General features: G+C 55.8%; 1 protein-coding gene across 1 annotated transcript in view; it reads left to right on the forward strand.

Moving 5' to 3' along the window:
* The first annotated feature begins 1,251 nt into the window (after positions 1–1,251).
* EPHB1 (EPH receptor B1) overlaps positions 1,252–26,096 on the forward strand; it is a 43,500-nt gene continuing 18,655 nt past the window's right edge. Inside the window, exons 1-3 of the mRNA XM_084291709.1 lie at positions 1,252–1,382; positions 19,632–19,696; positions 21,897–22,578. Coding sequence (XP_084147835.1) covers positions 1,325–1,382; positions 19,632–19,696; positions 21,897–22,578 — 805 coding nt within the window. The 5' untranslated portion in view covers positions 1,252–1,324. The remainder of the gene's footprint in view (positions 1,383–19,631; positions 19,697–21,896; positions 22,579–26,096) is intronic.

Raw genomic sequence — 26,096 nt, forward strand, 5'->3', positions numbered from 1 at the left:
ACTGAGGATGTGTGCGGCCACACCAGGAAACGCCGAGGTGCACAATCAGGGTGCGGGACGGGGCAGCGGTGCCGCAGGGCGGTGGCACCCGCTATCTGCAGGGAGGGGACGGTGAATTACCTGGGCTGTGCCCGGCTGTAATGCCCTTGGGCTCTCAGCTCGCCAGGCTTGGCTCAGGACCAGCCGGGATTCTGCTCTTGGGGCTTTCCTTGAATGCCACCGGCTCTCGCCTGTGGAAGGCCCATCAGCCGGCCTCGGGGTGAGCCCAGCCATACACCCAGCTGCCCAGGGCTCCAGCTGCATGGGTTGGTGCCCAGAGATGAACTCCAGAACGGGGCAACAACGGCACTTATGGGGAAGGGAGCTGGGGCCGCTCTGCCCCACCCCACGGAGCTGCTGGGCAGCCGGGAAGGAGAAGGCCTGGCTCCACAGGGCTTCCCCAGGGCTCCCCAGGGCTACCTCACGGCTCCCCCATGACTTCCCCATGGCTCCCCGTGGCTTCCCCGTGGCTTCCAGGTGTCTCCCCATGATTTCCCCGTGGCTTTCTGGTATCTCCCCATGAGCTCCCCGTGATGTCCCCATGGCCACCCGTGATGTCCCTGTGATGTCCCCATCATGATGACCCCGTGATGTCCCTGTGCTGTCCCCATGGCCACCCGCTGTCCCCTGGTGCCCCCTCTCCCCTCCACGCCCCCCCAGGTGTCCCCATGCCCCGCTCCCTCTCCCACCCCTCCCAGCGCGGCTTGGGGGCCTCCTCCAGCACCCCACAACCTCGCTGACGTCACACCTCGCTGACGTCACCCCCACCTCGTGACGTCACGCCCTCTCATGACGTCACGGGGGGGGGTGTGACGCAGCGCCGCCGTCACCCCCTCCCCTCCCTTTCCCTCCCCTTCCCTCCCCGTCTCCGCCCGCCGGGGGGCGCCCTCGGCCTTCGCACGGCGGCGGCGGGGGCGTGGCCGGCGGGCGGCGGGCGGGGCGCGGCGATTGGCGGGCGGGCGGGGGCGGGGGCGGGGGCGTGGCCGGCGGGCGGGCGGCGGGGGCGTGCGGCGGCGGCGTGGCCGCGCGTCCCACTCGCGGCTGCGATGTGAGCCGGGCGGGCGGCGCGGTCCCGCGGCTCGGCTCGGCGCGGCCCGGCCCGGCCCGGCCCGGCGCGGCCAGGCTCGGCTCGGCTCGGCTCTGCCCGGCTCGGCTCTGCCCTGCCCGGCTGCCTCCCGCCGCCCATGCCCGCCCGCCGCCGGCGGCGCCCGACGCCTGCGGAGCCCCGCGCGGTGCCCGCGGAAGGCCGAGGCGGAGCGGCGGGGGACGCCGGCCCGGGGGGGCGATGGCTGCGGGTCTGGTGGCGCTGCTCTGCCTGGCCGCCGCCGCGGCTGCCGTGGAAGGTGAGGCTCCGGGGGGGGACGCGTGGCGGGGCGGCTGCTGTCCCGCTGCCGGCTGGGGGTGGTGGTGGTGGTGGTGGTGGTGGTGGTGGTGGCGGGGATGCTCCGGTGCCTCCTGTCCCCAAAAATCAGGGGTGCTCCGCGCTCAGCCGCCGCCGCCGTGCTCGGTGCGGGGGGAAAAAAAGCCCGGAGAAAGCGCCCCCGGTGCCAGCCCCCCGGCTGCTGCTCGTCCCGGGGGGATGAGCCCCGCGCCGCGCCCCGCTACGCCCCCGAAACCTGTTGAGGAGCAGCCCGGCAGCGCTCGGTGCCTGCCCCCCGAGCCTCGGGACGTGTCCCCGGCGCTGCCAGCAGCTTGCTCTCCGTGCCCCTTGCGGGCTGGCGGCGCCCGGCTTATGCCCGAGCATCCTCGCGGCGTGGCAGCGCTTTGCCACGCGTGGCTTCGCCTTTCGGGTGCTGCCACTTGACGTTTCGGGTGCTCCCGGTTGCGAAGCGGTGCCAGGAGCCAGCTCTCTGCCTCTCCGCGCACCGACATCGCTCCGGGAAGGTCGGTGTGGTGTGCTGGGCGGCAGCTGAACCCGCTGCGATCGCCCGGAGCGTGGCAGGCTGGCGGCACGCCTCGTAACTCCGCGGCTGCAGGAGCTTTTGGGGTGCTGGCAGGTCAGCCGAGGGACGGAGCTGGCCCTGGTTCGTCTGCCTACCTGCTTGCATGCCTGTCGGCTTCCTTGTGCGCGGAGCGAGCTCGGAGAGCTGCCGTAGCTCTGCTTTGGCTGCTCTGTGCGCTTATCTGCTGCCTGACTGCCTGTCCGGAGAGGATCGGGGACAAGGGTTTGGTTGGGTGATGTCCCGGAGCTGGTTCCTGCAGCCTGCGAGCCCCGTGGGCATCCTCCCCTCCTCGGCTCGGGGCATGCACATCTGGTGCTCGTGTCCGTCGGGCTTCCCCTGCTTCCACCTCACACTGCCGCGGTGAGCAGGGCGAGAGCTGCCTCCACAGGGGCTGTTCCTGCTGCCGTGCCCAGAGCAGAGCCAGAGCTAAGCCTCGAGATGTTGCAAACCCTGGTCTTCTGTGCCAGCCCGTAGCCATCCCTTTATTATTTATTTTTTGCACAATCTGGAAAAAGGAAACCTAATGGGAGCAACCGGAGTGCTGGCGTGGTGAGTGAGCCCAGATCTCGTCAGCCTGGAGGGAGAGCGTTTTGTTAAGTCATGGGAAACGGGCCCTCGCCCGCAGATGCCTGTGCTGCTTTTTTTGACTAATTGCTGGTATCACTGACTCATTATTCCTCGTCTCGGTCGCCTTCCTGTTTCCCCGCGTGCTTCAAGACTCGGGGATGTAGGCGATGGGAGGACGAAGTTTCGGCGGCCCTCCGTCACTTCCCACCAAACGCGCCGGGCGCACGGCAAACCCATCTCGCTGGCACTGCTCCTGCGGCTGAATTTCATCTTGCTTTTCTTCCTTAAGACACAGGTCTTTTTTTTTTTTTTTTTTTCTTTTTTTTTTTTTTTTCTTGCCTTAATTAAGGCTCTGAATTTCAATTTCCCTGAACGCAGCGCAGCCTGCTGAAAGTTGAATAACTTACAGTGCTCTGGTGGCCTCTTAGAGGTGAAAACAAGCGCCGGTAGTGATGGAGAGATCAGAAAAGCAGCGCTGGAGGGGGAAAGCTTGTGAGCTGGGCTGCCGTCACTGGTATTTCTGTGCTGCTGAAGATGCTTTTGGAGCAGTTCACGCAAAGAAAGGCCACGGAGGAGCTGTAGAAGGGCAGGTGCTGAGGATGTGGGGTCTGGGATGCGTTTTGGCCATGCTCTTTCTGCCCATGCTGCAGTTGGTACCCAGCTGAACGCAGGAGCCGCGGATTCGTGGGGTGCCCGCAGGAGGATGCTGCAGCTCTCCGTCCTCCCTTACCACATGCAGCGGCAGAGTGGTCACTTAACAGCACGGCGAGGCTGAGTAAATAGTTGGGGGGCGGGGGAAATGGTTTTCCCCAAATATTCATTAGGATTTGAAAGCACACTTCAATTTAACCTTGCTTGCTTTCTGCAAATATTCAAGCCGTCGAGCTTTACATGCATGAATACTTGCACAAGGAAAACGTTAAGCTGGGATGTTCGCTGGCAGTGGTGTGGAGTGGCACGTTCTGGGCTGCGGCGCTGGAAACCCAGAGCCTGTGCGGTGGGGCTGATACAGCGACCTGGTGCTGTAGGAGCTGGGGTGCCTGCGGAGCTGTGGCTGCCAGCCATGGCGTGTTTTTTGGGCTGTTTTCTGTCACCGGGTGTTTTTCCAGCAAGTTGCACGATGAGAAATCGTGAGAAAAATGGGATGTGCATTTGTAAAAGCCAAAAGCCCTGCGCTTTATCTATTTATTTCTCGTAACTTTTGAATTATTAAAGTGCGTTCAGTGGAGATTAACTCACTCTGCTCAATATTTATTATTGTTTCATTTCAGTGGAAGTTGGGACTCAGAGAGCTGTGATAAATGGCCTGAAAGATTCTGCAGTTTCCTTATAGTGAATCTAAATATCCCTGTACCCTTTGCTGAAAAAACTAAACTGTAATTTCCTACAGTAATGCAGCTTAGGGAATTATAACCATGTGTGTTGGGGTGTGTGCGTGTGTGTCTGCTTTTCCTCCCCAGCCCTTTGCTGGGGGAATACCACTGACCCCAGAAAACCTCGCAAAACCTGGCACCTGCTGGCCTGGCAGTCAGAGCGTGGTCCCTGCTCCGCAGGACGGGTGGCAGCCGTGCCCTGTGAGCATCCCCGGCCAGGTCCAGAGGGAGAAACCCAGCCCGCTTATAGCGAGCGTCGTCCCTCCTCTGAATAATTGAAGAGCCTTCCTGTTAAATATTTAATTACAATAATATTTGGTTAGCAGGGATTGTTGGTCTGCTTTTGTGCAACTGAGAGTTGTTGTGAGAAAACAACCAGTTAAAAAAAAAAAAAAAAGCTGTTGTCTATGATCATTGATTTTATTTTTCTTTTTAACTCATCAGTTATTCAGTCGAAATTGGTTAATTAGCTCAGTTCCATTAAGACTCTTTGGCATTTAAACTCGATGTTTCTAAATAATTATAGTTTTGCCCGCTAAACCTGCAGCCCGGTGTGACCTAATTGCTGTTACCACGGCCTGCCTGCAATGAGTTGCTGCTGGGCCGGAGGAGATGGCAGTTCAAAGGGAAGGGGCCTGCACCCCAGCACCACTCCAGCAGGATCAGGGGAGGTTTGGATTGGATATGGGGAAGAATTCCTTTGTGGAGAGGGTGGCCAAGCATTGGGATGGGCTTCTTGGGGAAGGGGTGGAGTCCCCATCCCTGGAGGTGGGGGACGCAACGTGCAGATGTGGCACCGAGGGACGTGCTTGAGCAACGAGAGTTCGAAGGTCTGCTTGATGGTTGGATTTGATGGTCTTGAAGGTCTTTTCCAACCTAGATGGTTCTGTGATCATATTGGTTCAGGACTGCTGCTTTGAGCTTCAGCCCAAAAGGAGGGAGCAGGGCTGGATTCGGGGATGCTTCTTGGGGGGATGCTCCCTCCGGCACCCCTGCATGTCTTTGGGGTGGGTGGGAGGCGATGGCAAGCTCCGTCCTTCCAAGAGAATGGTTTCGATGACAATTGTTAATTGCTTGTATTCATTAATAAGCAGGCAGATTACTTTCAAGGGCTTTGCCAAGTAGAGGGGGAAAAAGTATTAAGGTTTTTTTATTTATTTACTTATATATTTTGATTCGGAAATAACTATGCCGAGTAATTAGGGACTAGGAAGGCCTCAGGTATGTGCTTGTTAGCGCAGTGAAAGAAGTGTTTAATATCTAGGGAGGCATCCAGGCAGCATCGCTGGTATTCAGAGCTGATTAAACTATAATTTATGTTGCAGCGAGGCAAAGTGGTTGCTGGGAATAGGCAAGAGGCTGTGGAAATCCTCACTTTTAGGCCATTTCCTTGCATCTGAGGTGGGGGCTTTGTCACAACTTGAATTGTTTAGTATTGCACTGCTGCTTTCTCCCAGTTATGGAGTCCTGCTCCTCTCAAAACCACGCTGCTGATGTCCCAGGCACCCAGGTTTTGGTTACTCAAACCCAACCAAGTCATCCTTGGGTTGCTTTGAGGTTTTGGTGTCTGTGCCCAGCTCTGTTTCTGTTTATTTCTTTACTCAGGCCTCCACGCGTGAGTTGTGCCCCTCTGCCAGAAACACATTTTGTGTCAGCCCCCTTCCCGTTGGTGCCAAATCCTGCACCTCAGGCAGAGGCATTGGGATGGGGAATGGCGAGGACTGAAGCTTTACAGTTTTTTATTATTTTATTTTTATTTTGCAGTCAGATGCAGGGCTTTGGTTACTGGAGGTCTCCTCTTGCTTCAGCCAAGGCAGCCACAGGGGCTGAACCGACTCATTAACATCCTCGTGAGGGTCCTGTTGATGTGGGGATAATTGCTTTTTGTTCAAAAAAAGTTAAATCACCACAGAGGAGCTGCGAGGGTGTGAATTACATCTTCCTCAGGCAAATAAGGAGCCCAGCAGAAAAGTTGAAAAGGGAATGCTGGACTTGATGTGGGATGGGAAAGGAAGAGGTGCAGGGTCCTGCTGGTTTGGCCACCGGAGGTTGCTGGGCATTTCTTTATTTTTAATGTTATCTTTCTAACCAGAACTGCTATTCGTATCTTGGGCCAGGTGAGAGGCTGAGCAATTTGGAAGAGTTGGACACTTGAGGTTGTTCTGGTATCTGGTGCTGGAGGACAGCCGTGTGCCGGTGGAGGGACTCGAGCCCTGGTGTCCTAGAGACAGCCATTGGGGAAGTGGGCTTCTGATGTCCTTGGCCTCACAACAAGACCTGGGCTCCTAAGTCCAGGAGGTTCCCTAAATCCTCCTCATATTGCTGTCTAACCTCGGGAGTGTCTCTTGGAGCTGGAGGAGATCAGGGAAATGTGAAGCAATGGCTTCAGTTCTGCAAGTCTGAAGCAGAGGAGGATGTGCTGGGCGTATGGACAAAGGAGCAATGGGATATTTCCAGAGAGCTCTGTGAGGCATCAGCTGTGCTTTTAATTTGAAACAAATGTGTTTGAAATGAACAAAACTTGGCTTTTCAAGATTACCAGAACAGCTGGCTGCATTGCCAGAAGTGCTTCATGCAATGTTTCCAAGCATTAGAAGACCTCTGTGCTTGAGCTGCCTCATGCCGTGTACCCTCAGTGCTGTGTGTTTTGCTCTCTCATGGTGTGCAGCAGCTCAGAGGAGCTGTGGCTACGTGGCTGCTCTGCCCCTGCATTAATTATTTTTGAAGTGGCAAGGGTCTTGGTGTCCTTATCCAGTGCTGGGAATGATGGGCTGCAGGTAGCCTTGGACTACAGAGCCACAGTGTCCCCTGAGCAAAACCCACAGGCCTGGTGAAGCTGTCCAAAAGCTTCATGCAGGTGAGTAAGCTCTCTGGAGATGATGCTGGGGAGGTTTAGATTAGATATGAGGAAGAATTTCTTCACGGAGGGGGCAGTCAGGCATTGGAACAGGCTGCCCAGGGAGGTGACAGTCCCCACCCCAGAGGAGTTTATGAGAAGGTGGATGTGGTTTAGTGATGGGACCTGGCAGGTCAGGCTGGTGGTTGGCCTTGGTGATCTTGAAGGTCTTTTCTGACCTGGATGCTTCTGTGGTTCTGAGATGTGTAGCCTTTGCTGTCCAAGACTTTCCACTTGAGATGAAGTTGTTTGTGTGGCTTGCATCTAAGTCTTCTGAGCCCTGCAGGCTTTCAGCAGAGAAGCTGTGACATGCAGCGAGGTTACTCTTGGAGAGCCAATTTGATGCATGGTGGCTGGCACAACCTCCTGTGTCCAGGAGTGAGTTGTCTTCTCCGGCAGGTCTGGTCCTCCTCTAGCTTTGTTGGGTGCTGGCTGGTGGGATCTGCAAGATCACAAGCTAGTCAGATTCTATCTCTGTCTAAAAACTGGCTTTTATTATCCCTCCGTGCACCACACCTGGGTTATTACCGAGGCAGGAGGCTGCTGAGCTGAAAGGCCGTCTCTCCAGCCTGCTGGAGGCTACAAAAAAGCGCTCATTAACTTCAATAGCCTTTGGCGGAGGCCGGAGGAAAAGGGCTGCTTTGAGGAGGACACAGCTCTGGGCACCCTCCTGCTCTGCCTTTGTGAGCCCTGCCCGGCATGGAGGGGTGACTATCGGGGCTGGAGCTGGTGCATGGGGCTGGCCAGCCCCTGTGGGTGTGAATGGGGACAGGAAACCCGTGCTTTTACACTCATCTGCTTGCTTCTGGTCCAGCTGCCGCTGAGGAGCATCTTGCGACTCCCTGGGCCGCGTCCTTGATCCTGCATTAAGCAGCAGCCGTGCTGCGGGGCTTTGATGCCTCCTGGCAGGGAGCAGCTGCTGCTCCTGAGCCAGCCCGGCTGCTCTCGGGCACGGGGCCGCTGTGATGGAGCGGGGATCTCCGGAGCACTGTGGCGTTTGGGGCTGCCTCACGGTGCTGCACCAGCAGCCCCAGAACTGGGGATGGACGTGCTCCAGGTGGTAGTGGTGAGCTGTTCACAAGGCACGACCAAAATTTTCATCAATTCCTCCTGAAGTGTGTATGGATGATACAAGCAGTGATGCTGCTGTGAAGCGTGGAAGGAGCAAGGGTGCTTTGTGTGGTGTTTTTTTTTTTTTTTCATTTTTAAGCCATATCCCTTTTTTGTACAGGATTCTGGTTGTGGTAGGGAGATGTTCCTTCCTGGAGGGCTTCCTGCCCCATCTCCAGTCCGGCTGTGGTGTCAATCTACCTGTGCCAGCAGCTCCTATGACCCCACACCAAACGTGACAGGGATGTGCTCCACCGGGCTGGCTTGCTTGCTTCCATATCCTGTAGCTTGAATCGCCAGCCTGGTAGATTTTGGAGGTAGTTTACTGCAAAAGCGTGTTTTTATTTATTTATTTAAAGTATTGAAATGTTCAGGGGAACTGTGATGCCTTTCAAAAACACTTTAAGTATTCCTAACAGGTTACCTTGAAAGCTTCCTTAAATCTTGAATGAATCAAAGTGCAAATGTTTATAATGCAACACCCACACAGAGTAGGAGAGGCATTTTATTAAGGCAGGAGAGTCAGAAAACAATAATAATAAAACATCTTTTATGAAGTTGGTGAGAAACTTATAAACCAGGTGAAGTTTTACAGCATATGAAGTTGATACAAGTTGTAAACTTGAATTCCCAGGCTGGTCCTCAGGTCTTGCTCTTTATTACCTGAGATAACATCCTCCACTTTTAATGGTTTGCTTCGGCAGAGTGAACGCAATTTTATCTTCCTAAATGATAGACCGATAGAGCCTTAAACTCTCACCTATTCCAAAGACTTCAGTCCTTCAGCAAGGAGGCTTCCCTGGGATGTGACCCCTTGGTGCCTGTTTGGTGTCCCTGTCCCCAGTGGCCTTCGTCTCTCTGGGCAGTGAGTGCCTGGATGCCTCTGTAGGGGTGGAGGTCTGGCTCAGGTTATTCCTTGTTAGGAAATATGTGATTACTGATATAAAGGTTTCTAGCTAATTGCCAGATTATTCCCTTTAAAATGGGAAAGTAATTAGGGATGTTTTTTTAAATAAGCTTCCCACCCTTGGATCTGCTGGGATTAGTGTACGTGGGTGTGTAAATATTTAGTTTCCAATGACTCTTTTTCCCCTCCTTGAAGAAACAGCAATGATGAGCAATTGAAACGAGGCAGCAGCAGTGCTTGGACACTTCCCACAGCATCCCAAATATAATTGAAATTAAAGATGACCCACAAAGGGAAAAGAAGTAAGGCTTCTGCTAGCATGATGCACAAAGCAGGCTTACAGTCTGCCTTTCCACGCGGGGGTTTCATCCCACGGGGTGTTGGTGTGCTCAGTTCCTGGTGAGCATCCAGAATCAAAGGGGAAGGCAGCTGTGTGTGCTCAGGGACCTTCTTGGGACTGTAGGGGTTGGCTCTTCTGGCCAATTTATGTTGGGAGTGGGGCTTGGTTGGGGCTTGTGCCCATGGGGAGCGTGGAGCCTGCTGCTGGCTCTCTGTAACACCTCACCAATTCAGGCTTTTTGCAACAAGGTGCTCTGAAGCTCAGATTCCAAATGCTCGTTTGTTTTGAATCTTGTTCCAAGGTTTGCTCTGCTTTCATAAAGCAAAACTGAAATACAGAGTTCAGTGCACAAGTGGTTTTAATTGAATGGTCTGGTGGAGCTGCGGGTTAAAGGGATGGCTGAAACCAGCCATGCACGCAGCTCTCCTAGCAGCCTGCATCCCTGGAGATGCCCAGACCCCTTCCTGCAGCCAGCTGTAAGGATCAGAATTCACCTTCCCTTTTGGATTAAAAATGTAAAATACCCTGCCCTCCCGGTGCCAGAAAGCCACCTGCAAGGCGCTGCCTGTGGCTCAGGCAAAATCCACATCACCTGCGGGGTTTGGTCCTGCACCATGAGATGCTCACAGGGGCTTCAAATGCCGCGTGCACACCTCAGTTCTTTTTCTGGCAGGGGTTATTTATCGCAGGCATCAACCTGAGGCTGTCATTCGTCTGCCTTGTGTCTGTTTTTTTTTTTTAGCAGTTGCAGCTGTGATTGGTAACTTTGGTCTTTTTGTTTCCTTGCTTGTGCTCTGGAAAGCCTTCAGAGGTTGTTTAAGAGGAAAGGGGCTGGGGACCGTGTAGCTTTTTGTGTTATTATTATTATATATTATTATAATTAAAACATATTTTTAGCAGCTGAAACCCAAGCCCGTCTGGGTATTTATACAGCAAGATGTTTTGGATGAGGAATAGGCCAAGACAGTCACGTGGCCGGGGCCAACATGAAACAAAAGAATCCATTTATTATCCAGGCAGGAAATTTGTTCTTCTGGATGCTGTAGCTGCAGACATAATGATTTCATTTCCTTTGGTTCGCCCAGATTAATGGCTTGCGCTCTTTTGTGTGCGTGCCTGTGTTATTTCTGAAACGCGGTCCCCCCCGGCCGGTGCCTGCGCGTGCGAACGCGCCGCGTCCATGTGTCCATCAGCCATGTCTGTGTGTCTGTCATCGCCTGTCCTCCGTCTGCCAGAGGGAGTGCGGAGCTCCCCAGCACACATGGTAGGGGGGCAGAAGCTTGCCTGATGCCAACAAAACCCATCAGCATCGTGGCCACCACCAGGGCCGAGGCATTGGATCGGAAACACCAATTCCACCAACACCAGCGTGGAAGGGGCGTTTGTGGGAAGAGCTGGGACGCCCGAGGGAAGAGCTGGGATGTCCATCGCATGGAAGGCGATGGCAGCACCTCCTCTACTTGACCACGCTCATGGGTGTGAGTAGCTGCTGAGCTCTTCTCCTGGAAACCTCCACCTCTGCGCAGCCTCAGATGTCGAGCCGCTCTTCCCAGCCACGACGAGGCGCGGGGATGTGGTCCCGGTGCTTTGGTCCTGCCGTTCCCTGGTGAGCATCTCCTGCCCGTCACGTCCCAGCTGCGAGGCGCTGGTCCCACCGCCGCCTGCTCGGCCAGAACAGCGGGCAGGTTTTGGATGTGGGCGCTACGAGATTAGCGGCAGCTTTAATTGCTCCCTCTCTCTTTTGGAGTGTTTGGCTTTTGAAAGCAATGTGACAGGCAAACAATGCCTCTGCGTTGTTATTGCTCGAGCAGTCTTGGCGGGGGTTTGGCACGGAGCTTTTCATTTACTGCTTGAAGCACGGTCGCAACGCTGCTTTGGATTGATCTGGGGTGACCTAGCGGGGTTTGAACGCCTGCGTGCGAGGAGGAACCGGAGGCGGGACACGTGGCTGGGAAAGGTTTGGGGAGCACCCAGCCCTGCCTCTGTCCTTCCTTCGGTGTTCCCAAGCCCTAAGTAGGGGCTCGGAGGGGTTCTGCTGCCCTCCTGGAGGAGGTTTCAGCCCAGCGACAGCTCTCCTAGCCATCAGGGCGCGTTTGCCATCACCTGTGCTGCATGCCGGGGTGCGAAATGACTGCGTTGGGGCTCACATCTTTTGGGTGCTCATGTGTTATGATCCCTCCACCCACTTGCCTGTGTGTGGCAGTGGCTCCTGGTCACGCTGGTCCTCCCAGGGGCTTCCACAGCGCGTCTCCCCGTCCCGCATCCCGCCTGGGTTGCCCAGGTGACAGAAGCCGCCAGGATGTGACAGCTCCGTCGTGCGGGCGGTGATGAACAGTAACGAGGCCCGGAGCACACTGTGCACTTAGGGTGATTTATTTCAGCGAGGAAACCACAATCAGGGAGGATGGGTCAGTGTCATCAGGAGAAGAGGTGGTATGGAGATGAGCCTTACGGGGAAGTTTATCACCAGCTGGCACCGCGTTAAAAGGGAGCGGTGTTAGCGTTGCCTGGAGCGGAGCCGTGCTGCTCTTGCGCCTGGTGGATTTCCAGGTTGCAGGAGGGCTGCAGGGCTTGGGCAGCGAGCTTCTCATGGGGTCTTCGTGAAAAGGGAGGTCTGTCTGCCCGCATTCAGCCGCGGTGTCACCAGGATCCAGCGGGATTCAAGTCCAAGCGGAGGCAGCGGCCCCGTGACCGCAGCAGGAGCCGCTTCCTGCTCCTCCTGGACTGGAAAGCCCTGCGGATGCTGGCGCCCGTGACCTTCCCGTTGGGACTGTCCCCATCGCGCTGGGGGGACGATGACCTCGGGTTGGGAGAATTTGGGGACACCCCTTTGGTGGTGGCTTCTACACCCAGCCCAGAAGTGCGATGTGGGAATGCTGCGTGGGGAAGCTTTGCTTCGTGGCCGCGCCGTTCCCTGCCGAAGCATTTTGGTGAGGTGTTGGCCACTGGGGCCGGCGGCCGTGAGGGAGGAGAGGAGGCTGACCTCGCACGGGAAAAGGGGGGTGGTGTGTGGAAAATCCATCCCCCAGCACTCCTTGGCACGGCTCCCGGCGTGCAGATGGCTCTCCTCCCGCCTGCTCCGCTCCAGCCTTTTCCCAGCTTGCGCTCGTGCAGGCGGCTGGGCTGGAGGCAGGAGCGTGCGCGGCCGGCCGGGAGCCAAGCAGTGCCTCCTTCAGCTTCCTCCTCCTCTTCCTCCTCCTCTTCTCCTCCCCTGGGCCGGCAGTCCGTGCTGCGTAACGCTCAGCACCAGCAGCCTTACAGCCAAAGTTTTTCTCCCTCCTGCTGGAATATATGTGGGTTTATATAACGCCCTGCGCCGACGGCTTTTTTTTTTTTTTTCTTATTTGTGCTCCCCCTGTCTCTGCCCCTGTGCTCCTCTTCCATCCCACTCTCTGCATTTACAGCAGGACCAGCAAACGCTGGCCGCACACCTCGTTAATCAAGGAGCCAGCGCTGTCCCACAGCTTGTTTTTCCGCTACAGAGCCCCCGACCTGCAGAGACACCGGGTGAGCGTTTCTCCCTCTGCCCACAAGTGTGCCCCAGCTGGGTTTTGTGGGGCCAGGAACTGCAGCTGGGACCCCTCTGAGGTGAGATTCCTGCCCTGGGAAGGTTTGGCCACAGGCAGCCCTGGTGTGTGTGGCTCCCCAACATGGCACGGGGCAGAAGCAGCAGCGGCGGGCGCCTGGCAATCTTGGCGAGCTAACTTCGTTATTTACTCCACGGACCAGCTGTCGCGTACGCGCCTACCTAGAGACCGCTCAAATTGAGAGTAAAATGCTTCAGGAGAGGAGGTGGGGCACAGCCAGGCACGGTTTTGAAGAGATCTGGTGGGGAGAAAAAAAAAAAAAAAAAAAAAATGCAGAAAAATGGATTTTGGATGGGCTCCTTGTGCACCCTGGGGCTCCAGTGGCCAGGGGAAGCAGAACAAGCACCCGGTGCGAGATTTTCCCCATCCTCCGACCTCAAGCTGGTTGTAATTTGGCATGGGGATGGTGTTGGACCCGAATGCTGCTGTTGCTGCTGCTCGGAAGCTGTGAAAGCAGGCGGCTGGCTCTCCCAAGGGCCGCAGGGCATGGGCGCGTGTTGGGCGCTGCGTTAACCAGCGCAGGGCGCCGCTGGCTCCTTCCCTGTGCAGGATGTATGGGGTAGGGCTCTGGTGGATGCCTTTTCCCCCAAATTGTGATGTCTGGAGGAAACGCCAAGGCCCTGGCTGCATCCTTGGTTCGGGAGGAGGTGGGGCCGGGCGAAGGGAAGCTGCTGAGTGACCCCGGAGCCAGCGACCCGCGCTTGTTTGCCGTTTGAGCGGCCCGTTGTGTTCATAGCTCACGCAGAATCCCTCTGACATTTTAAGCTAAGACCTAGTAAATAGGAGCAGGACGATGCCAGGTGCACCTCTTGTAGTGAGGGCTCCTTGACAGCACGGCTGGCATTTCAGGCTTAGGGCTCAGAGCTGCGTGTGTCTGTAGCAAGCCTGTAGCTTTTCTGGGGAACAGAGGCCAAGGCAGTGACTCATCCCAAATCTCTACGGCAGCGGTGGCGCCTAGGGAAAAGCAGGGTAAATGTTTTGATCCCGAGAGCTTCCCTCATAGGCAGTGCTGTGCTGGAGTAAGGCAAAACAAGTCCTCTGGGGAAGGAAAGTGGCAGGGAAGGGGGGACAGGTTTGGCGCATGGGTTCAGCGGAGTTTATTGTACCAGTGCCTTTGTGCTCATGGCCTTTGAGGGTGTTGTAGGCAGGACCGATGCCGTTCCGCACGTGAGCAGGCCCCAGCTGCTGGGGGAATCCCTCTGCGATCCCATGGGCGCCCATCGAGGCGTGAAGACTGCATGTCCTTTTAAATTACCCTAACAAGTGTAATTGCGGGTGCTGTTGACGTTTATGGCTGCTCGGTCTTCTCAGCTGACTGACTGCGTTTGTAGGCTGCCATTTCCAGGGAATCCCAGTGGAGTAGGACACCGTGTCCACTGGGCCCATTAAGCTTCCACCACCCTTGTGTGTGAAATCTCAAACCGTGCTCCTGTTTTTTTCCCCTCTGTTGGCGTTCCTTCTTGCTTTCTCACAGGACGGACAAAGGCTTGCTTCCCTTCGAGCTGGCTGGAGCACGCATGGGCAGCTGAAGCTGCTGCCTCGCTTTTTGGGGAGCAGAAAACACAAACTTGCAGAGTTCAGGATCAAACCTCTGTGATTCCTGTGCTTGGAAAGCGCTCAACCAGCCCTGCCCAGGGAGGAGCTGGAGGAGCTGTAGGCTGTGTGTTTGGGGTGGTGCATCCCTGATGGTGGCCCTGCTTTGCCCACAGCTGCCTGCTGCTGTTGACCAGACCGCAGCAACCTCTCTTACTGGTTTGTCTAAAACCAGAGACAAGCAGCAGCTTGATATCTTCCACCTGAGGGGCCAGCAAAGGCTTTCAGGCAGGCAGGGAGGCCAGTTCATGCGTGCCCTTGGGCTGCTGCCCTTCAGCCGTGTCCGCTTGGGAGTGTGCCCCTGGGTGGCAGTGGTGCGGGTGGAGAAGGGATTGGGCTCAGCTCAGGCTTGAGCACTGCAGCTGGTGGCATGGAGACCCCTGCTGGGACAGGGCCACGCGTGTCCCAAAGCTGTGCTGGAAGCTGGAGCAGCAAGGCACCGAGCACCACTCACCTCCCTGCTGTGTTCCTGTGGGATGTCTTCTGCAAAGCTCCCCCGAAGGATTTCATTTCTCCATGAAGAAAAGTCCTTCGTGCAAGCCAGACCCGTTTAGCTGGACTCCCACAGCGTTTAGCTGGTCCTCAGATGGGAGGGTGCCACTGGTGTCGAGTGGTCCCACAGCTTTTGGGTTTACTGGAAGCCCCTGCCCGTCCCTGGGCGGCCCAGTTCCTCTTCCCTGCCTTCCGGAGGCTGGAAGGGGAGGCTGCCAAGCGTGACATATGGTGATTTTGGGGGCAGACTGCGGAGTTCAGTGATGCTTGTTGGCAACCCAGCCTCGAGAAAGCAAAGATGAGGATTTAAATGCATTGTGACATTGTTCTGGAAGATGTTCTCCCGAAAGATAGCCTTGTCATTTTTGCAGCCCTGAATCACTCCTCCGGCGCTGGAGCGGAGGCAGAGCCGAGCTCCCGGGACTCCCGGCTCTGCCCTGGTGGCCTGCGGCGTTCCCTAAAGCCCTGTCTCAGCCCGGGATGCTTTTTGGGTTGCTAAATGCATCTGTGCTGATCTGTAAACGCTTCCACGTGGTCCCATGGCATGGCCTTAGCGTGTGCACTTTGTGTGTCCATGGCCTGTGAGCAGCACGGCCCTGGGAAGCTGCTTTGTCACTTCTGTCACCGTGGGGGCAACTGAGCTCCTTGTGCTGCGGAGCACCAGGCTGCCCATAACGCGCTGTCCTGAGACCCTCTGGGGCTGCTGCCTCGTATGAGCTCAGCGGATTAAAACTTGTTCCCAAATTTTATCAAATAGGCTTGTAATTTGGAAAACAAGGTATTGAAAGCACTATCTTATTTCTCTTATCTTCGTATTTGCTTTGGTCCCCTTTGTCTTTTTTCCCCGTGATGTGTGCTTTTTTGTAATTTTCTGCTGTTTCCTTCCCTCTCTCTTATCTCTCCCTCTGCAGTTCTCTCCCCTTTTTCTCTCTGTTTCTCTCTCCCTCTCCCTCCCCCCTGCAATTTATTTGCAGGCAGGTTGTCTCTTTGATTTACTGTATCTCTCCTCAGTGGGATTATGATAAATGGCTCGTACGGCCGTGGCTGAGCTGGCCCAGCACCGCGTGCTCGCATGGGGTCAGGCCCCTTTGGAGCACGAAAACCACGCAGAGGTGCGTGCGGAGCGCTGCTGCCTGCCCGAGACCCATGCCTCCTCCTGCCCCACCATCATTTCCCTAGGTTTGAAGAGCATGAGAAGGATCAAGAGGGGAGAAAAGTCCCCTACCACTGGGGAAGGTGATGCTGAGGGCATTCACGGTGGCACCAAGTCAGTGGGCGCTCCCGTGTGCCGCTGCAGTAACACCTTGCTGCATCGACTCCCTCGGTGGAGATCCTGGGGAGGGCTGGGGCAGAGCTTGGTGCAGCCCATCATGAAGTGACGCAGCACCTTTGCGCCCAGCTGATGTAGGTGCAAATCCATTTTCCAACACGAGTTTTGGTTTTTAGCCACTCCAAGTCAGCCCACATGGGCTGGTAGCGTTGGCATAGCCGAGACGTCTTCATGGAGCTGCTCCTCTCCAACAGGTTCCTCACAAAGACCCCGAGGTGCTGGCATTCCTGTTCAAAACGATGGGCAGAGAAAGCTCCTGACTTGTTTTTGTTGTTTAGCGCGTCCTCTGCGATCTGAACTTGGTTTGTTATTCTGGGGATAATCCTTCATAATGAATCTGCGGGAGATTGATGGGGATAGCTCGTTATGCACTTCCAGAGCAGTTTCGCTGTAATTCTGTAGCAGCAAAATGTACCATTAAAGGCAGAGAGCCATGGGAATGATGGGACATAATTAGTTGTTGCTGTAATATTTTTGATTGAAAGTGTATAGATACTGCAAGCGGCTCTTTCGGAAGCTGGGGTTCGTAGGGAATGGTGAAGAGGAGCGGTGCTTCTCCGCTGGGAGAGGGCGATCCCGCTGTTCCCTGCCCACCTCCCTGGCACCATCATTAAAAAGGGGAAGTCCTCCTGAATCTGAGATGTTGTGGGTGAGACGTGAGCCCAGCAGTTCGCACGTCTGGCTCGCTCCTGCTTTGCTTTTTCTGCCTTGCTGGAAGCCCAGGGCACGTGGAAACCTTGCAGAGGGAAGCTGGGTGGCAGCGCGGGGTTTGCGCCCTTGGAGCATCATGGCCCTAAGCAGGGGCTGCCATGGGTGTGGGGAGCTACCCGAAATTATCCGGGTGACCTTCTGGTGTGGGCTGGAGCCCCAGCTCTCTTTGTACATGGGGAATGGCAAGAATTAAATTCAAGCACTTCCCCTGCCACCTGTGGGGCTTCTTTCCCACCAACGTTAAGAGGCTTAATCCAGGTTGGGTGTGGTGATGGAAGCCGTGAGGCAGCCTGGCTGAGCTCACAGCCACAGCATCGTCTCTGTCAGCATTGGTTCGTGCTGGTCTTTGCGGTGAAGCTTCTTGGCTTTATTTTCCCGTTGTTCCCTCTTTCTGCTGCTGCTCGTTCACTCTGGGAGTGGGACCGCGTCCCCAAGCACCCGCTGAAGCGTGCAGCGTGGAGGGAAGCGCTCCGTGGCGCATCCAGCTGCTCCTTACTCCCACCCCCAAATTTCTCACCCTCCCAGCTGCTCAAACAATGCCAGCCACCTGTCAGCTCCCCCCAGCCCCACCACGGCACCCCCTGGGCGCTGGTGCCACCGCGCACGGCTCCGCTGAGGGTGTCCAGGACCTGGGACCGCGCTGGTGCTGCCGCAGATGGACCCGCTGCCGCGCAGCGAGGATGTTCCTGCATGCTAATTGCTGGCATCTTTACTCGTTACGAGTGTAATTGTGAGTAGACGTTTGTTTTTGTATTGATAATTAGGGACTGGAACAGATGGTGGAGGCTTAGTTTAAAGTAATGTGTCCATTAAAGAAAATCTACTGTATACAGCTGAAGATTCTTCACTCGAAGAGAGCTTGGCTCTCCGCAACAAAGCTCGGCTTCTCCACAACGAGGGCTTCAGCCCTGACTGGAGGCTCAAATCCCGGCTGGTGGGCACCTTTCCAGGGCGGTGGGCACCTCTCCATGCCCACGTGGTGAGCTCAACCCTGGGCAGTGCCTGGAGCCCCCTGAGCACGTCTCGTGCTGGGAGGACGGAGCCAGGCTCCTTGCGGTGGTGCCCAGGGACAGGATGAGAGGCACCGGGCACAGACCCAAGCAGAGGAGGTTCCCTAGGACATGGTGGAGCAATTCTTCCCTGCAGGTGATGGAGCAGTGGAGCAGGCTGCCCAAAGAGGTTGTAAAGCCTCCTTGGAGGCCATCAAAAGCGTCTGGCTGTGGTCCTGGGCACCCTGCTCCAGGTGGCCCTGCTTGAGCTGGAGTGTGACCAGAGGGGCCCAGAGGTCCCTTTCTACCTCAGTCCTGCTGTGGTTTGGTGATCAGCCTGGGGTTTTGGTGGGGCCAGGCTTTCCCAGAGGCTCAGAGACAGGCTTTGGGTTGCTCTTCTTGTCCTTCCTCCTCCTCCTCCCCCCAGAGGAGGGCATTGCGAACCCCTGTGGGTAGACTTTTCCGCTGAAAAAGGGTCAAGATCCCTGGAAAAAAACTAGATGTGGAGGAAAAGCCTGACTGGCGGTGTGTGAATTCAGATGGAAAGATAACTGATGGAAAACAAGGTGTGAAAACCAAGTTAATTGTCCCCTTGCCCTCCTGTATCAGTTTGCCCCATGCTCTGAGCTGCTAGCACGAGAGCGGAGCCTTCCCCGTTCCCTGTGGTTTAGGGTAGAGGCATGGCTGTGAGACGAGGCAAGAGCTTCTTGGTAGGGAGGCAGCTCCTCCGCTGTTGGCTTTGGCTTCTTTTCAATTTATATATTTCTCTTTATTTCTAGTCTCCTGCCTAGGGAGCTGCTGTGTGCCGTGTCGTGCTGTTCCTCCCAGTTTCCTTTCCAAGATTCAGAGCCTGTTGGGGGCTTTTGGATCGAGGAGCTGATGAGGAGGGAGGGGATTGGGCTGTGCATCACCCCGGTGCTGAAATCCTTGCAGCACCCTGTTTATTTGAAGGGCCATGGCAAGGACTAATGAGCACTTAATGATGTGCATGGCTGTACTTACAGCAAGGGGAGAAATAATATTTGCATGGCGCCTGTCGGTGTGGGACACAGATGCTCGGTGGGGACACGGATGGGAGCACAAATCATCAGCAGTGCTAGAGGGAAGCTGTGGCCGAGATGTGTTGGTTTTGGCCAATACGAGGAGAAGCCAAGTCCCAGAAGGAGAAGTCCCAAAAGGAGCTGTGCCCTCCTGCCTCGGCCGTGGAGGGACGGACGGGTTGATTCTGGGCAGGGGCGGTGCGTTTCCTTCCCATGCTTGGTTGAGACGCGGGAATCGAGCAAGTTCATCTGCATGTCTGCTTGCTGAAAACAAATAAATAAAACCTGGAGGATTTTTCCCATCTGTTTCTGTATGTTGTTGCTCTCACTATTATTGTTGCTACTCTTTCTTGTGAAAGAACAAGAAAAAAAAAGCGGGGAAATGCCAGCTGTAGTACGGCTTTTAGATATTTTCCACCAAACCTGCCATGGAAAGCCCCCCAGCAGTGGAGCACTGCTCCAGCAGCCCTGTTTTTATTCACGTGTCTGAAATCACTGCCAAACCACAGCTGCTTGGAGCTGTCATGGGCCAATGTGGGTGTGTAATGTGGGATGTCCCGCGTGGTCCCATGAAGCACACAGGTGCTGGGGGGCTTCTCCCTGGTTTTCCTGGTGCCTGGGTGTTGATGCAGACATGCACCTTGGGTTTTTGCAGCTGAAGATGATGGCTCCTTTATCTTATATTTTTTTTTTTTTCTTCTTGTGTTTCCCCAGAAACCCTGATGGACACGCGGACAGCGACGGCTGAGCTGGGCTGGACCGCCAACCCACCCTCGGGGGTAAGTCCTGTGTCCAGCTGCGTGCGCTCCTTCTCCTGAGGCCAGGTTGGGTCCAAGCCCGTCCCCTCCCTGCCCTGCTGTCTCCTCCATCCAGACAGGTCCCCGTGCTCGCTCCTCCCCGTCCTCCTGCTCGTGCTTCCCCTCTCCCTGTACCACAAGGCTTGTAATTAGGAAACATTAGCAGGCTCAAAACAGCTTTCATACCTGGAACATCATCCATAATTGCACTCAGCAGTGCTCTTCCCTGGCTATTAATGTCACTTTTATGAAGTAATGAGGAACAAAACACCCTGAGGCACTTAAAACATCTTTTTTATATAATACGAGTCTTTGAGGGATGGAAGCATAAAATAACCTGACTCACATTCCCCTGACAGAGAAAGTGATAGACAAAGACAGGCGCAGACAGGGAGGGGAGCAGTGGGGTGGGTGGCAGGCTGGTACCTGTGTGGCGCTGGCCCTGTGCTCCCCAAAACCCACAGCTGGAGAGCTGGGCTGTCGGGGTGCCAGGTGCCTTGTTGGGTGGGCTCAGAGCATCTCCGGGGGCTTTGGGGCTGCCCCGCTGTGCTGTGTACCCACTGGGGTTGGTTGGCCCCATGGTCATCCCCTGTGAAGTTCGGACAGGCCTGGAAGACCAGAAGGAGCTCAGGGATGTGCAGTTAGATACGTATGTGCAGGCAGGTAATGATAGAAGTAGGGATGTGTAAATAAATAACAGTACACAGCACCGAACCCTCTGTCCTCCTGTAGGAGATCAAATTTTCCACTTTTCACATTTTCCCTTTGATGTATGACAGGAGAAGCCCCACTGGGGGTGGTTCTGGGGTTTAACTGTTTTTTTTTTTTTTTTTTTTTTTCCTGGGTATTATTTTGCCTAATTGATAAGTGGTCAAGCAAATGGTGCTTCTGGGAGCACCTCGCTGCTGGGGAAAACGTGAGCGTGCATGGAGCAGGTCCTGGTGGGGTGGGTAAGGAGCTGAGGGATTGTGTTGTGCCAGACAGCACCTTGATACGGAGCAGGTGAAAAGAAGAAACAAGAAGAAAGGTGGGAGAGAAGCAGCGGATGTGTGTGGGTCCTTCCTGCTATATGGGCAGTGCAGGGCAATGGAGAAGATGGGAGGAGATCCCTGGCTGCTGCTGGGGCCTCAGCTCCTCCTGGCCCTTTCCATCCACCTCCCTGGGGAGTTTTGTTCCCCTGCCCCTCCTGATGCCACCAGCTTCCCCGTTCCCCGTCTGGGGCTGGCTCTGCCCAGCCCTGCTGTCACCAGAGCGATCCCCGGGGAGGGGTGGGAGAGTTCAAAGGGGAGAGGGCAAAACCTCATAACCATGGGGCTGGTTTTGGTTCGCCAGCTCTTCTGGGAAGAGTCGACGCTCGGTGCTGCCCCTCCACACTCAAATGCCCGCAGTTGCTGCCGCCGTGTTGCCCTCAGGAATTACTCCCGTATCTGGCGTGCTGCGTAAAGGTTGCTGTATGAATAATGCTGTTATGAGGAGACTGTAAACATGGATTAGTGAAAATGAATGGATTATGAGGCTGTAAATCTGTCTGTGGGACTCTAATTCCATCATACTCCATTCACAGTTTGCTGCTGTCTCTTAATTGAAATTGTAGCCTGGATTGTATTAATGCCCTTCTATAAATCGAACTGTGAATCTATATTCTCTCTCTGCTGCGACGTGCTTTGGTAATGCTTTATTTAAAGAGTATTTTTTTTTGCTGGGGAAAGCAATCCCATTGTGCCCAGAGCTTGAGCCTGGCCTTGCCTGTCAGCCCCTGTGTTGGCTCGGTCTCTGATGAAGACCCGGCCTCGTGCATTGCTGTTCTTCACTTCTCAAAGTGCTTTGAGAAATTTCATCTCCCCATTTGTACGTCCTCCTCGCCTCCTGGGGCAGCTGAGGCAATTTCCCCCTGTGGAAATGATGTTTTAGCCTCAGCTGGGAGCGTGGGGCAGCGAGAAGGAGGTGAGGTTTCCTTCCGGTGCTGTTTCCCTGTGCACCTGGGGCTGTCCATCTGTGACGGTGCTCCTGGCCCCACCTCGCGAGGTGCAGCCAGATGACCTCTGGAGGTCCTACTGACTGGCACCAGGCTGATTTGGGGTCCTCCTTTGAGGCCATCCCTGCCTTTGGGGGGACTGGTGCCTCCGGTGGCACCTCCAGCCCCACCGCCTCCCTCTCACGGCCTCTCCTCTCCTTTGCGCAGTGGGAAGAAGTGAGCGGCTACGACGAGAACCTGAACACCATCCGGACCTACCAGGTGTGCAACGTCTTCGAGCCCAACCAGAACAACTGGCTCCTCACCACCTTCATCAACCGGCGGGGCGCCCACCGCATCTACACCGAGATGCGCTTCACCGTGCGGGACTGCAGCAGCCTCCCCAACGTCCCCGGCTCCTGCAAGGAGACCTTCAACCTCTACTATTACGAGACGGACTCGGTCATCGCCACCAAGAAGTCCGCCTTCTGGACGGAGGCACCCTACCTCAAAGTGGACACCATTGCTGCTGACGAGAGCTTCTCCCAGGTGGACTTTGGTGGCAGGTTGATGAAGGTGAACACAGAAGTGAGAAGTTTCGGGCCCTTGACCCGCAATGGCTTTTACCTGGCATTCCAGGACTACGGGGCTTGCATGTCTCTGCTCTCCGTCAGGGTCTTCTTCAAGAAGTGCCCCAGCGTGGTGCAGAACTTCGCCATCTTCCCCGAGACGATGACGGGGGCGGAGAGCACCTCTCTGGTGACTGCCCGCGGCACCTGCATCCCCAACGCCGAGGAGGTGGACGTGCCCATCAAACTGTACTGCAACGGGGACGGGGAGTGGATGGTCCCCATAGGGCGCTGCACCTGCAAGGCCGGCTACGAGCCGGAGAACAACGTGGCCTGCAAAGGTAGGGTTGGCCTTGGTTTGCGAGGTGCTTTGTGCTTCTGGAGCTTTGCTGACGTGATGTTCGTCCCCAGACAAGCTGCTGTGGGTGATGTGAGTGGCCTGGAGCTGGTTTCCAAACAGATCTGCCGTGAAAGCTGTTTCGCTCTGGGGGAACCAGGCAGGGATCTGGGAGCTGTGGTGCCCAGACCTGCTCCCAGGTTCCTAAATGTTGAAAACGTGCAGAGAGCACCTTCCTTTCTGCTCCTTCCACCCCAGCACTGTTGAGACAGCTGGCGTGTGTCACTTCTGTCCGTGCACAGGGAGCCCCCAAAGCTTTGTGGTGTCCTCTGGGGGTGCGAGTGCTCTTGGTGCGCCGTGCTGGTGTGATGCTGCAGGGCGCATGGCCCCTGGCTGCACCCTGATATCAGCCCCTGCTTGCAGTGGGGGCACTGGGTCCTCTGGGGGGGCTTGTTTGTGCATGGAAAAACATGGTAGAGCATGGAAGGAAAACCTTTGCTTAAAATAAGGTGGTGTGCTAGGTGTTGTCCTGTTCATCTTCAGAAGGCTGTTGGGCCGCTTTCCTGGTGACGTGTGTTTTGTTCTGCTGCCCCTGACCTACAGTCACTGATGCCCCGTTGCAGAAGCGTGAATTTTCCCTCCTGTCCAAGTCTGAATCTGTCTTGGTGGTCTTTGCCCCGTGATCTCTGCCATGAGAGCACGGGGCAGCACTGCTTCAGAGCAGAGGCTGCTGTGCATCTCCTGCACACTGCCATGACCCGGTGTGGAGCAAAAAGGGTAAGAGCAGAGCAAAAACCCGCAGCCCCGGGAACAATTGCAGCACGCAGAACCCAATCTGCATTCTCCTGGTGCTTTCCAGAAATTGCAAAACCGGCCACGTGTCTTGGACATGGGCGTGCATCGTGACGGGGATGGGGGCACCCATTTGAGCCCCTCTGCCACCACCACGAGCCTGCTGGAAGCTGCGGCGATTTGCTGCCTTCAAAGGGCGATGTTTGCTGGCAGAGCCACTTTCATCTCCTCGTTATTTCCTGAGCAAAGCTGCAGGAGCTAGGCAGCCGTCGCCGGCCTGACCACTGTGCCGCTGCTCTGGTTCTGGGTATTAATTGGTTTTGCTGTGTTTTTTTTTTTTGCTGTTTTTCTGGGTTCCCCCAGCCATGCTGCTAGTGTGCAGCTGCTGGGTTATAAATATGGAAACGGTGCTCGCTGCTTGTCATCTCCTTTTGCAGTTCTGATGAATATTTCCCAAATAGAAAAAAAAAAAATCCTGCAACCCTATTAGCATTACAAGCTGCCCTTTCAGTCTCCTCTCCTAAATTATGGCCGTGTTTCTGTACCTTGCTTGGGAGCAGGGGGGAGCAGAGGGTTTTCACATGAGAAGGGCTGCAATCCCATCCATTAATCCTGTCCATCGCCGAGGGGAATGTTTGGGAAGTTGCTTGTTGCTGCTGTTTTCCTGACCTTTCCTCATGGATCATGCCCTGTGCTCCTGCTCTGCAGTGCCAGGGCTGAAGAAGAAACTTCTGCCACCGCTCCGCAGAGCTCTGGGCTGTTGTTTTGCCTTTGCATGGTGGGCGTGCATCGTGTCATGGCTCCTTTGGGTGAAAATTTGGGCCACTGGCAGGTCTGAGGGGGTGGGAACGTCTGCTGTGAGCTGGCCAGCAGCATCCTAAAAAGCACCACGGTGTCTGTGGGTGCAGCCTGCTCTCAAGGCTGGTGGCCCAGGCAGGTGGTTAAGCAGTCCCATCACGTGTGTGACCACGGTCACCCTTTTCTGGTGGTCTTGTGAGTTGCAGCAGAGCTCCGATAATGCTCCTTTTACAGCCCCGTACGAGTGTTTCCCAGTTATACTGGTCAGGAGGACTGGTAGAGGCTTGGGCATCATGTGGGACGGGCACGTCTGAAGATCTTGGTAGATGCTTGGGAGAAACAGCAGAGCAATAAGCCAGCCGTTCTCTCCAGGAAGTCCAGTAGAAACAGCCCTAAATCTAGGGCTTCGCTCAGGTCTGTTGGAAAGTTGAGTGTGTTTGGGTAAAAATCTGGCCTTGGGTTGGGCTCTGGCTTCTTGATAGCTTGTGTGGACCCTTTGGTCACAAAGCTCGTGAGGGTGCAGCGCCTCATGGGGTGATGCCGGTGAGGGATGGGCGCCCACCACCTGCTCTGGGTCTCCTGCAGCAGGATCTGGGTCCCTCCATCACAGCTCTCGCAGGGCAGGGTGTGGGATCGCACCCCAAAGTGTGGGGTGAGCATCTCTGCCGGGTGGCTCCGCCGCCGCCGCACCGGCTCCTGGGAGGCTGGCGCTGCTGACATCTGCTTGAAGCCTTCGTCAACCTGAGCAGCCGAGATGAGCCACTTAACGAGCCCGGGGGAATTGTCACAGAAAAATCCGTGATATTTTAAGGTTGAGAAAATGGGATTAATTCCTCAGGGAAAGAAGGAAAAAAAAAATAAAAGGGGAGGGTTGAATTGTTGAGCTCCATCACCCCAATCTCATCCCTCCTACCCCAGGAGTGGGGGCAGTGCTGTGATGGAGTGGATCAACGCCAGGGGCTCATTAATTGGGATTATCATTGTATGTTGGGTGTTCACAGTGTTTGGGGTCCTTGTTCTCCCTGTGTTTTCCCCGCTGGATGGTGGGGGCTCCGTGCCTGAAAGCCCAGGTGGGGCTGCCCCAGCTGCTCTGAGCCTCAGGTCGATGCGAAGCGGAGGCTGTTGCTGAGCCCGGAATGAATAATTCATGGGGCACGGTAGCCCACGCGCCGTTCAGGTGGATATTAAACCCATCCATCTCTCCCACCCCGGCCCTCAGCCGTGCTTTATGGCCTGCCGCCCGGTCAAGGCGCAGTGCATCACCGCGCGGGGAGGCGGCCTTGGGCGCGTTCCTTGGTTCCTCCCAGAGGGAATTCATTAATCCCTTCCTCTGCCGGGGCTTCACTCTGAAACCTAACGATGGCAGGCAGAGGGGCTGCCCGCTTTGCCCCGATGGGGAAGGGGCGGTTCTGGCTTGAGTCTGGGGCAGGTGGGGGAGCACCGTGGGGGCCAGCCGGTGGTGCGGGCGATTTTGCCTTTCCCCGTGGCCAGCTCCACGGAGCAACCAGTGAAGGAAACCGTCTGAAACGAAAGCAGCTTGGTGCCACGCTTTTACGCTGCGTTTCTAAAGGCGGAGAGAAGGGCTGAGAGCTCCGTTGTGCTGCTTCCCAAGCTTTTTCCAATCTTTTTTTTTTTTTTTTTTCTTTTTCCCCTCCCTCTGTTGGCAAATTCCTCTTTCTTTGTCTCCGCTTCGCCTTCCCTCCCGCCCCTCGCCGTGCCGGTGCCCCAGGAGGAAGGCTCCTTCGGGTGACGAAGGCGACGGCGGTTCTGTCCCATGGGCAGATGGCTTTAGGGAGGGGGGCTGCAGAAAAACCCTTTTATTTTTTGCTCACCCCGAGGTGGCTGCAGCCGGCCCCTTTCCACCGCTGGGTGGAACAGGCAGCACGGCTCTGCCAGCGCCGGGCAGGGATGCGCCGGAGCTGTGGAAAGGGG

The sequence above is a fragment of the Netta rufina genome, assembly GCF_964035555.1.
Source record: "Netta rufina genome assembly, chromosome: 9".
In the NCBI taxonomy this organism is placed as follows: Eukaryota; Metazoa; Chordata; class Aves; order Anseriformes; family Anatidae; genus Netta; species Netta rufina.